This window comes from Gracilinanus agilis, chromosome 3 (assembly GCF_016433145.1).
Source record: "Gracilinanus agilis isolate LMUSP501 chromosome 3, AgileGrace, whole genome shotgun sequence".
In the NCBI taxonomy this organism is placed as follows: domain Eukaryota; kingdom Metazoa; phylum Chordata; class Mammalia; order Didelphimorphia; family Didelphidae; genus Gracilinanus; species Gracilinanus agilis.
In genome coordinates this window covers 337,125,032-337,138,181 of record NC_058132.1, presented here as the reverse complement: position 1 = coordinate 337,138,181, position 13,150 = coordinate 337,125,032, and the positions used below count along the sequence as shown (strand labels likewise).

Below are 13,150 nucleotides of genomic sequence, written 5' to 3'. Positions count from 1 at the left end.
GCCTCTGAAATTTTCCTGGACCTGTGGGAGTCTTAAGCCTCTGTAATACTATATATTTGGTTCTAAGGCAGAAGAAGGATGAGGGCTAGGCAATGGGGGCTAAGTGCCTTGTTCAGGGTCACACAGCTAGGAAGTGTCTGAGTCCAGATATGAATCTAGGACCTCCTAACTCTGCGCCTGGTTCTCAATCCACTGAACCTCCTAGCTGCCCCTAATAAAATCTCTTCTTGCCAGAATTCTTGCCAATTCTACCTCTTCCAGAGATGCATAGTAATGAGTGATCACTCTCCACCAATGAGGAAAATCTTATGCATTTTGAACCCCAGGATTTAAGAAATAACATAGATGGATAAAGCACCAGGCCTGGAGTTAGGAATAATGATTATTCTGAGATTTCTCCTTAAACAATTTATTTGATGTTAAGTCCAATTGTTCTTGGAAAGACACAGGCATGTCACTGAAAAAAAGATACATCTCAGTATGCTAAACTCTAGCATTCCCTCTGAGTTAATGTTTTTTTCCAAAGTAATAAGTTTATTGTATACACTCTCCTGTCCTGCCAATTAAATGTTAAATGGTAACTATTCATGCTATACTCTTATTCAAGAACAAAATGACAAGTTAAATATTTTCATTTACTATACTGTCCAATTAGCTGACTAGTTATCAAATTGTTTAATTTTTCTTATGCTCATTTTACATGTTTTAATGGGAAACACTGCATATGGTAGTGCTCCTTGGTTCAAGTTTAAATTTAACTCTAAATACTTAGCACCTAGTTTGCAAGTGTTCTTTTTTTGGGAAAAAAAAAAGGCAGTTGTAGGATTTCTTTAAAGAAAAATAGCTTAACTATTGTTAACTAAGTGAAATTGAGGCTACAAAATGAAGAATAAATTCTTCCTTCTACAGTGGCTTCCTCCAACACGTCAATTCTTTTACTTAGGTACTCCAGAACAAAGAGTAAGATTTTTGGCCCATTGGATTTGTAGCTATGCTATGGTTTCTTTTGTTTTGTTTCTGCATAACTGGAAATATTTTCCAAGATCAACAAAAAAAGAAGGGCTACCTCCTTCCTTAGGAATCAACTAAATGGACTAGGTACTTAGTCCTGGCTGACCTTATTTTGGATCTTGTTGAATAGGGAAGGGCCTATCCAAATCTCTTAAGGACTTAGCCCACAGTCCAGGGGTCGGCAACGTATGGCTCTCGAGCCATATCTGGCTCTTTTGAGGGCCAGATATGACTCTTTCTGCAGGAGCCATAAAGTCAATTTTTTTTTCAGGCGCTGTTACAGGAGCATGCACTGTGAGCACTGTACGGCTCTCACGAAATTACATTTTAAAAAATGTGGCGTTTATGGCTCTCACGGCCAAAAAGGTTGCCGACCCCTGCCATAGTCTTCAATACTCTATCCTATGTATGGGATACCTGATCCCACACTGGCCAAAGGAGTCAAACCAAGGGTCTGAAATATTTTCTTCTGGTCTGAAGAATCCAGAAATCTTATGGTAGAGGCAAGGAATTGCACTTGGAAAAGCTGGGATGACAAAAATAGAATCCGTAGGTCTATATGCACAGGAGAGGTATAATGAAAACAGAACTATCTACTTAAATGCGTAGCATAGTTGAAAAAATACTTGGTTTCAGGAGTTTTGGGTTTAAAACTCAGTTCCAGTAATTCCTACTAATGTCAACATGAGTGTATAATTTAATCTCTTTAAACCTAAATTTTATCATCTATAAAATGTAAATAATATTTATATTACCTATCTCATGGATTTATTGTGGACAAAGGTGCTTGGTAAAACAGGGTGCAAAAAAGATTTGTCACTATTATAACAACAGGAGAACAAGATATGAAAATTTAAATATCACTAAAAATGTTAGCATATGAAGTATCATTTAGGCTATTAAAGAGAGCTAAGTTAACCTATTAGTTAACCAAATAGTCTCTGATCCTTATACACTTACCACAGCAGGTGAGGGAACATGAATACTGGGAACAGATCGAGGACGTACATGGTTGGCCAAATGACAAAGAACAACACCATCAGTAAGAGCTGCTCCAAGATCACAAGGCAGAGAAACTTTCAACCGGAACTCAATATTCTAGGTAAAAGAAAAGCCTACATATATTATATGATATTACAATATGAAACTTTACAAGGCAGGTAAATGACTTAAGGAACACAAAAGACATTTTGCATATGAAATGCATCCAAAATTTAAAAAAAAAAGAAAATTACTAAAGAGGCACAATGTTTATATTTCTACCCCAAGTACTACAACAAATTGCTGGGGTTCAAGTTACAGTCTCTATCTTTTAGAGCTGCGCTGGCAAACCTATATAGCATGTGTACCAGAGGGGGGCATGCCCGCCATTACCCCAGAACAGAGTTCACTACTAGAAAGCCAGAGGGATGCAGGGCTGGGCTGCTCCATCTCCTTCTCCACGCAGTTTGGGTACTTGGTTTCTAAAAGGTTCGTCATCACTGTCTAGGGAGTGTAAGGTAGCCAAACGGATGGTTTTAAAGTACATTCTAAACCTAAACATACTCATCTTCTGTGGAAGATCTGATTCCCTTTCAAGCCTAAACTAAAATAAGCTGCTCACCACACTCTATACTCATACTGTTATCTTAGATTATGTTCTCTTCTTCCTTCAGCCAAATAGAAAGGAAAAGGACTTTGAATTTTCCAGACTTTAACTCTCATCATTATATCATGAAGTCTCAAAAATCTGTTCCGCTTGGTGATGATTCAGAGGCTAAGAAATGACATGACAGAGGAGGATGTCAGTGAAAGAATTTATTTTCTATTTTACAATTAGGACAGTTGACATATTTGGAATGTAGTGCTTAATGTTCTTAGTAAATGGCTCTTTAATTGTCTGGATTAGTGAATGTTGCCTTGTTTCTTGATTACAGTGATATTATTAAAAGAGTATCATTCAAAGGTAAGGGAACAAACCTTCCGTAGCTGATCAATTAACTCCAACTCTTCCTCGCGCTGTTTGGAATTTTGTCTTGATCTGGGATCTGCAGATTCAGTGGTTGAAGCAGCAGAAGAAAGAAGGGGTGAGGAACGACCTATAAAACCCCATAAATACAGAAGATTGTGTCAGGTAAATGTTAAGTCTGGCACAAATATGAACACATCTGTCTTGTATAGAGAACAAAAGCAGGATAATTCCAAAATGTGGATAACTTTGTGGCAAAAGTTTTTAAAAAATCATACTAATGTTTCTTCATCAGAACAGTCAGTCTCCATGTTCTTTTTGAGATCTGAACACTGCTAATTACATAGAGAGGGATAGTGTTTTTGTTCCTTGGTTATTTCTTCTGGGTCCAGGCTGAAAATTGTCACATTAAGTAACAGAAGGCAGGCTTCAAGGAGATTCATTTTGTAATTATTTCATTTTTAAAAAAATTGATGAAACCAGACTGTATCAGCAAAGAACAAATGTAACAATCCCAAAGTGACTTCAGAAAAGGCAGAAAGCCAATTCTGCACAACTCAAAAGAATTATTCTACTTCTATGTTATAGCTATTTCTACAATCACTATTCCTTGCTTTACTAAATGGTTAAGATGGAAAAAGTACAACCTTTAGTGCAAACAGTATTCTGTTTTCTTCTTGCTGGGTGTTATGGCAGTGAGATCACTGAGAAAGATATGTCTCACACTTTTGCCAAGACAATGAGGTGGTCTTATAGGGATTTAAAATAATTAAACAGGTTAGTTCCACTCTGCAGTACAATCTTACTTCTTAAGATACTGCCACATACCTTTACTTGTTTCATCTCTAACAGCTGCTCGGAAAAGGAAACTCTCTGGTCGCTGGGGCTGGTTTCTAAAGTTAGAAGCAGCAGTAGAATATGGAGGGGAAAGTTGTACTGAGCCAGCATGGGAAAGGCAAAAGAAAATTGAGAATGAAATAAATTAAAATGTAACAGAAGTTATAAAGCAAAAAAAAAAATGTTGAATGAAGTAGCAATCAAAAAAGCATCAAATTAAAACAAAGCAACAGCATGATAATTTAGTTTTGCACCTCACAAAAAGCATGACCAAAGGAAATGGAAAATGTAGGAGGGTCTACATGCAGATTTTTACTTACATAAATATCTAATTCTCTCTGAAAATGTCATTTGGATAGATAGGGCAAGAATTTATTTAAATCTTTTAGCCTGCTTACTTTTGTTCAGAAGCTGATAGCAATAATTAGGTGAGTAATCTGTCCAAAGGCCCATAATGATGCCCATTTTTTTTCCCTTTATAATGTCCACTTCAGATAAAGAAACTACAGTATGGAAGTAATTGCCCATAGAAAAACAATTACCAAAAAATTCTCATTGCATGAAAAAATAATTTAACCTGAGGTTGATTAGCTGAGGTTTTGTGCTTTTTACCTGTTTGGGTTGTAGGTGAACCTGGTGAGATGGCAGGTCTGTCATCATTCTGCGAATAAATAGACAAATGTCAATAGTTATTCAATAGGAAGAAATCACTCATACCCATGGTTCCTTTGGCAAAGTAAAGGAAAAATATGACCTTTCACTAGGGAATAAGAATGAGATACTGTGAATTGTAATTTTTTTTAGGGGCCAAGGTCTTTTGGTTTGTGGACAATGTGTTTTATAGAAATATGAAAACCTCACCTCGTGAGCCTTTTCCTATTTATCTAAAAACCCAGTCTTATATATGGTTAAATACTTTATAAGAAGTACACAGGGAAAGGCATTCTACCAAATTCCATTTTACAGCAGAGCTCTTCTGGAATATCTATCAAGGACCTAGGGGTTGGATGATGGGGAAGCGGGTTATGGAAGTACTGCTCTAAGGTTATTCAAGAGAAGAAAAAAACATATTGTGAATTTTAGACACGGAAAGGGGCATCTGGATGGAATGGTATACTGTGTCTCAGGGTATAGCTTTTTGAGAGTTTCAGATTGCAAGATGTTTTAGATTCTTTCATCTTAAAGAACTAAAAACCTACCTTGTTGATAGGTTCAGGTTTTAGAGAGTAAAAGGAAATGATAAGAACCATTATTCTGGAACTGATGATTCTGCCTGACAAATATGAAGTGAAAGCAACTGAATTCTTGGGAGAAAGCAGCTTGTAACCGATAAGGAAGAGCACCTGGGCATACCAAAATAACAGGGGCACAGTAGTTGGAATGCAATTCAGGTAGACCTGAATTCAAATTTGGCCCCAGACATTTACTAGCTATGTGAACCTGGGAAAGCCAAATGGCTAAAAGCCAAATCTCTCTCCATTTCCTCATCTGTAAAATGGGGTTAATAATAGCACCAATCTTCTAGAGTTGTTCTGAATATTAAATAAAATATCTGTGAAGTATTTTGCAAATATTAAAGTGGGAAGGAAGGTAAAAGCATTTATTAGGGGTAGCTAGGTGGCTCAGTAGATGAGAGCCAGATTTAGAGATAGGAGGTCCTGGGTTCAAATCTGGTTTCAGATACTTCCTAACCATATGACCCTAGGCAAGTCACTTGACCCCCAATGGAAGGGAGGAAGGGAAGGAGTAAAGGAAGGATGGAAGGGGGAAAAAAGAAGGAAAAATAAAAGAAGAAAATGCATTAATTAAATGCTTAGTGCTTTGTAATGGTAGCTAGATGGATAAAGTGCTAGGCCTGAAGTCAAGAAGACTCAAAGTTGTGATATTGGAAATTTGGGGACCCTTGAACTTATTTTGAGGTCTCTGGTCTAAACTTCCTGTGGACACTTGGATCATTTCAAACTACATTTCCCATGATTCAAAGGGCTTCCTTCTTACGTGGTGATGTGAGCCAATGTAAAGAGAAGCTTAAATAGAGAGAACTTGATTGATATGCTCTCTTTCCTAGGAAGCAGCCAAAGGTAAGGTATGGCAGGCCATTTGAATTAGATCTTAGCAGGCACGTGGTTTTCTTAATTATCAATATGGGTTACAATAAACCCTTAATATTTTTAAATATACCCTTCTATATTAACTTTATTTGTAACAGTTTTGGTGACCACAAAGGGACCTCAGAATCTAGCCTCAGATTCCCTGTGGAACTAGTTCCCAGTTGGGGCTTCCCAGCTGCTCCCTGCCCTGCCTCCCCCTCCCCCTGCCCCTGCCCCCCAGTAAAATCTCTTTTAAAGCCTAGGGTACCTATCAGGCTGCTATAAAACAACATTTATATAACATCTTTCTCCCTGGGTGGTTGTGAAGATCAAACAAGATAATATTTATAAAGCACTTTTGTTGTTCAGTCATTGTTCAGTTGTGTCTAGTTCTTTATAACCACGTACGGGATTTTCTTAGCAAAGTACTAGAGTGGTTGGCTATTTAATTCTCCAGTTCATTTTAAAGAAGAGGAATCTGAGGCAAATAGGGGTAAGTGACTTGCCAGGGACACACAGCTAGTGTCTGAGGCCAAAATTTGAATTGTTTTCCCCAAAGGTCTCCAAAAATAAAATACCATAGGGGGTAGCCACAGGTGGCCCAGTAGATTGAGAGCCAGGTCTAGAGCTTGGAGGTCCTGGGTTCAATTCTGGCTTCAAACACTTCCTAGCTGGGTGACTCTGGGCAAGGTATTTAATCTTTACTGCTTAGTTCTTTACTGCTCTTCTGCCTTTGAAAACTACACAATATTGAGTCTAAGATGGAGGGTAAGGGTTTTAAAAAAGCAGAATAGGGGCAAATGGGTAGCTCAGTGGATTGAGAGCCAGGCCTAGAGACGGGAGGTCCTAGGTTCAAATCCGGCCTCCGACACTTCCAGCTATGACCCTGGGCAAGTCACTTGACCCCCATTGCCTACCCTTACCACTCTTCTGCCTTGGAGCCAATACACAGTATTGACTCCAAGACAGAAGGTAAGGGTTTAAAAAAAAAAAAGTAGAATACCACAAATTATAATCTGTCTGTAATGAGTAGTAGTTCTGCTTAAGGGTAGAGGATAGAAGAGGTAATCCCTTAAGTCCCTTTCTGTCTTTTAGGATTAGTATTTATGTGGAAAACTTTGGTTATGGGAAATGTGGTAAAGTGATCTAAGATGTAAAATATGGCTTTAGCTTTAATCTGATGTATTTTTGCCAAAGAAACAAAATTACTAATGACAAAACATTCTGTTGAAAAAATAATCAGATTCAATTTGAAAAATGCTATGCTAATAGAATTAAGCCACCAAGTATATTTGGAATATGAAGAGACATTGAAGAATGCAGCAAAGCATTCATTAGAAATTAAATAGGGAAAAAAAAAGAAATTAAATATAACAATGTAAGTGGAAAGAACAGCTACCACCGAAAAAAAAAAAGGGAAGTAAACACAAGAAAATCATAAAGATCAAATAGGACTCAAATAAAGAGAGATAAGAAGACTCTCCCAACCTACTCCTTCATGGATGTTTCAGGTTCACAGGATTACGCATTGAACATATTTTTGGACTTTTTCAAGGTATCAATCAATTATATTGAACTTTTCCCCCCCTCTAAAAAAATACTGTCATCTGGCATGGCTCTCTGAGAGAAGGAGGAGAGGGATATTTGGGATAACTATGATGATGTAAGAAATAGAAAATAGCAATAAAAACTTTTTAAAAGAAACAAATAAAGAAATTAAACAATCGGAAATTGTTACTGGATTAATGCAATGGCAAACTTAGGACAGATGTAAAAAAATAAGATACTTCCCCACCTTATTTTCTAGTGAATCATAGTAACAAGAGATACCTTGAGAGGTCTGAAGGCAGAAGAATGAGGCAGGGTAGTAGCACAGCCCACTTGAGTCAACCCTGACATCGACTGAATTCCAAAAAGGAAAAGAAAGAGAAAAAGAAGGCAGCATTTATGTTAGTAAAATAAGCAAGATTAGAAAAGAATAGGTCATTTGTATATTCTTTTGTCTTATTTAGATGTTGACAGGTCAGAAAGAGAATATTTGTCAACACACCAAAGCAAACTCAACATAAAAGAGAAATTTTCACAGTACATAATACATCTTCCTAATTTTACAACACTTCAGTATTAAATAAACCTGAAATGAATTTCATGAAAAACATTTTATCATATGAACAAAACAAAGAAGAGAACATAATAGCTATGAAATTTATTCAGTGATATGCTATACCAAAAATCACATGAACAAAAAAGATTTAATCTAAAAACTAATTTTTGCAAAATAGTATAGTGGCACATAAAAATCCAGTTTAGAGTAAGCATAATTGAATCTAATAAATATGATCCTATGTGAGAAGACAGCAAAGGAATGATTCTAAAAACAATTAGGTAATGTATATTATTATTAGTTGAATATTTTTAATGGATAGTTATAGTTACAGATATTGAATGATTGGAATGAACACATATTCAAATTTAAGGCATACATAAGGTATATGAAAAACATTTTAAAAATGAGAATGAAATTGGAAACAGGATTTTTACAAAGAGATTATAGTAGATATTAATCTAATGATAAAAATTACAATGACCAAGTCAGATGAATTTCAATGAACAATACCTAAAACTAGAATTATACATTTCAGATAGCCACTCTCAGGTATATGCCTAGAGTAGTCTAAATGTACTTGTAATCTAAATGGGAACTCTAAATATACTTGTGTCCTTTTATACCTGCAAAGAAAAAAAGTGAGACTATTGCTTCATGTAGGTGAACAATAAAATAACTACATTTTTAATGAAAAGGCCTCACCACACTGACAAAATAATTTGTTTCCTTCACAAAACATTTGCTTGTTCTCAATCTTTGTTAATTTAGGAAATAAATGCAAAACAAAATTAAGGAGGGTGAGGCTAGGGGAAACAGGAAATGAGAATGCTAAAACCACCACAACACTATGTACTTCACCTGTCTGAGCATCCCAGACCTCCTTTTATTTATATTGGTGTTATTGGCAATCTTAAACACAAAGGCAAAAAGCTAAGGTCAGGGATAGAAAAAAGGAAGTGGAAGGGAAATTGAATGGAGTTCAATTTACTACATTAAGATGTTGGCATGATATTGCAAAGTAACAGTTTCCTGGGGACCTGATGGCTTGAAGAGAAAGGGAAGCTGAAAGATTATGACATTAAATGTGATGGTGGAATCATTCGTTTATAATCTGTCATTTTTTTACGAATAAGACTGCTAAAGAGCCTCCTTCTGCAGGTGCAAGCTATCACCAGAATGCAAAGGTAGTCTATACATTCAACTGGAAATAATAGTCTTTGACACTGGTCCCAAATTAGATGCTGAGTATATTCCTAGCTCTAAGTTCAAAAAGCCATTTGAGAATCAAATATAAATTTGTTTTTAAGAATCATTGACACGCAAATCTATTGGAAAGGAAAGATTTTAAGACCAAGCAAGAGATAGAGACTATAGCAAAATGTAAAATGAATAATTTTGACTACATTAAATTAAAAAGTTTTTGTACAAACAAAACTAATACAACCAAAATTAGAAGGGAACCAACAAATTGGGAAAAAATCTTTATAACAAAAATCTCTGACAAAAGTCTAATTACTCAAATTTATAAGGCACTAAATCAATTATACAAAAAATCAAGCCCAAATGATATAAATGGGCAAGGGACATGAATAGGCAATTTTCAGATAAAGAAATCAAAACTATCAATAAGCACATGGAAAAGTGTTCTAATTCTCTTATAATTAGAGAAATGCAAATCAAAACAACTCTGAGGTACTACCTCACACCTAGCAGATTGGCTAACATGAAAGCAAAGGAAAGTAATAAATGTTGGAGGGGATGCGGCAAAATTAGGATACTAATGCATTGCTGGTGGAGTTGTGAATTGGTCCAACCATTCTGGAAGGCAATCTGGAACTATGCCCAAAGGGCTTTAAAAAATTGCTTGCCCTTTGATCAAGCCATACTACTGCTGGCTTTATACCCCAAAGAGATAATAAGGAAAAAGACTTGTACAAAAATATTTATAGCCTTGCACTTTGTGGTGGCAAAAAATTGGAAAATGAGGGGATGCCCTTTGATTGGGGAATGGCTGAACAAATTGTGGTATCTGTTGGTGATGGAATACTATTGTGCTGAAAGGAATAATGAACTGGAGGAATTCCATGTGAACTGGAACGACCTCCAGGAATTGATGCAGAGTGAAAGGAGCAGAACCAGGAGAACATTATACACAGAGACAGATACACTGTGGCACAATTGAATGTAATTAACTTCTCTACTAGCAGCAATGCAATGCTCCAGGACAATTCTGAGGGACTTATGAGAAAGAACGTTAACCACAACCAGAGAAAGAACTGTGAGAGTAGAAACACAGAAGAAAAATAACTGCTTGAACACATGGTTCGATGGGGACATTATTGGGTATGTAGACTCTAAATGATCATCCTAGTGCAAATATTAATAATACAGAAATAGATCTTGATCAATAATACACATAAAATCCAGTGGCATTGCTCACTGGCTATAGGAGTGGGTGGGAGGAGGGGAAGGAAAGAACCTGAATCATGTAACCATGGAAAAATAGTCTAAACTAAACAAGCAAATAAATAAATAAACAAACTAAAAAAAAATCAGACACAATATTTGAGTGTTTATATGTAAGGTATCATATAATGAATACAGTTCCATTACATTCTTAGCTATAATACAAATATACACAATAAAAAATAGTGTATAAGTATCATTGAGAAAGGGGAATCATTTTTTTGTTGAAGTGATCAGAGAAGGCATCAGGGAGAGATGAGCATTTGAGCAGATTCTTAAGGAACAAATAAAATTGCAACAGCTACAGATGAGAATAGGGGATATTGTAAGCAGAAGGAATGTCCTGAGGAAAGAGGCAGAGGTAAAAAACTTTTTTGTTGAATGAATGCCTTCAAAGACAAACAACAAATGTATATTAAAAAGCCAAATAATAGGCAGAACCCAGAGTATAATTTGTGTTCAGAATTGTAAGTAGTTCAGATTGACTAGGTTTCAAAAAAAAAAAAAAAGAAGTTTTAATTTCTAAATCTTCGAAGAGTTGGATGCTATAGCTATATGCCAGAGCTACTCTTCTGTCAAACCAAACCGTTTGCTATTCCTTGAACAATGGAAAAGTAAATAGGAAGAAATGAAGTCAGGCTTCTGAATGATGTTCTACAGATTAAAGGTCTGCTCTAGAATTTATAAATGTGGTTTCCAATATCACTGAAAAACTGAAATAATAATATATTTTAGAAATAACTATTCTAGGGCAAATGAGATAATAGCACTAAATAAATGATAGATGTTAGTGTTAAATGTTTAGGGAAAACCAAAACTTCATTTGTAGCATGAATCAGAAACACTGTTTTTCTGCCAGAGGTTCTTTGCTGAGACACTAGATAGAATTTTACTGTTTAGAAAAATCTACTAAGCTTTCTAATTTGGGGATATAGATTTGTGGTTTCATTGGTATATTGCTCAGTTGTTTCTGATTCTTTGTAACCCCATTTGGGAGTGGTTTACCATTTCCATTGGCAGTTCATTTTACAGATAAGGAAACCAAGGCAAAGTTACTTGAAAGTATTTGAGGTCAGAATTGGACTCATTTTTTTAAATTCTGGGCCAGATACTATCCACTATGCCATCTAGCTACCTGTTATTAGTACAGCCTAAAGACCTCGTAAGGGAATGTCTTCTAACAAGGCAGATCAACAGTTGTTTTGTAATTGTTTGGTTTTAAAGAAGAATCTGGGGCACTGAAAAGTGATAATTATCAAGCCAAAGTCATACAGCCAGTGTGTGGAGTAGGTAGAGCTTGAATTCAAGTCTACCTAACACTAGCATTAACATTCTAGCCACTATATAAAGAAACTTCTTATTATGCTAAAAAAAGAAAAATACAGGACTTACATTTCATTGGTACAATATGATAGGGAATTTCCTTCTACCAATGAGAGTCAGTACCAATTCTAAAACACAGCTTTAGAGAGTTGCCCAGGGCACTAAGCAGCAATTTGCCCACAGTCAAACAGAATGTGTCATATTTGAATCCAAGACTTCGAAGCCTATTATCTCATGCTGTCTTTCTATTATTACTCTGCTCAAAAACCTTCATAGAATTCTCCTGCCTATAAAATAAAACCCAAATACTTTAACTTGATGTTTGAGATATCCTTTAGCCTTTATGCTTGGGCCAAAAACCTGGTGTTTTCTTGATTTTAAGTTTGAAGGCCACTTATTGGTCAAGTCTAATTTCCCAAGAAGTTTGAATCTCCTTTCATACAACACTGATAGCCTGACTTCAGCCTCTGCTTTAAGAATGAGAGATGATCATGCAAAGACTTTAGATGTAAGGAAATTTAGTTCAACTCCTCCCTCTAGCAGTAATCTTCTCTATATCCCTGAAAAGAATTCACTTGGAAGATGTTCAGTCATTCTTTGTTGACTTTTACTCAACAGAATTTCAGATACTTTAAGACAACCACTATAAATGACCTCAACCGAAATCTCTTCTTTTCCAAGCTAAAACAGCTCCATTTTCATCAACCTAAAAAAATTAAGAGAGGTAATAGGAAAAGGTGAGAATATAAAAAGCAGAATAATTGAGGAAAAAAGAAATAGATTTTAATTCATATAAAACAGCAGCTCTTTCCAGAATGATTTAACAATCACTTGACCAGCATTAAGTCACATCATTACTTTAAAAAAGAAGGCCTATAAAACTTTTAACATTCCTAAGGTTCAGTGTCTACATTTCTGATTAGAAAACAGTAAGTTCAGGTCCAGATTCAGCATATCCTGTGAGAAAGAGGCATTAGAACATGCTAAATAAATATTTCAGTCCTGTCTCTTCCCCAAAACACCTATTGTTTGATTAAGGCCTGGCCTTGAAGCCTGAACTAATTTCAGTATCAGCAGGTCTGCTTCTGGGGGAAGATATCTTTTTTTAAAATTTGATTTAAAAAATTTTTCCCATGGCTATATGATTCTTGTTTTCTCCCACCCCCTCCAGGAGCTGACAATCAATTTCACTGTTTTTATATATTTATATATATATATATTCACTTAAATCCTATTTCCATGTTATTCATTTTGGTAATAGAGTAATTTTTTAAAACCAAACCCCCAAATCATATATTCATATAAACAAGTGACAAATCATCTGTTTTCTTTTGGATTTTTACTCCCATGATTCTTTCTCATAAGTCC

The 13,150-nt window shown here is 35.7% G+C and overlaps 1 protein-coding gene across 3 annotated transcripts in view; it reads right to left on the bottom strand.

Moving 5' to 3' along the window:
* The window catches only part of LRCH3 (leucine rich repeats and calponin homology domain containing 3), a 131,772-nt gene that overhangs the window by 17,414 nt on the left and 101,208 nt on the right, over positions 1–13,150 (bottom strand). The window contains exons 15-19 of one of the 3 annotated variants that reach the window (XM_044670022.1): positions 7,717–7,788; positions 4,409–4,457; positions 3,788–3,895; positions 2,971–3,089; positions 1,972–2,109 (exon numbers count right to left, since the gene is read on the bottom strand). In XM_044670022.1, coding sequence (XP_044525957.1) covers positions 1,972–2,109; positions 2,971–3,089; positions 3,788–3,895; positions 4,409–4,457; positions 7,717–7,788 — 486 coding nt within the window. The remainder of the gene's footprint in view (positions 1–1,971; positions 2,110–2,970; positions 3,090–3,787; positions 3,896–4,408; positions 4,458–7,716; positions 7,789–13,150) is intronic. The other 2 variants (XM_044670024.1, XM_044670023.1) reach the window with 2 other exon arrangements.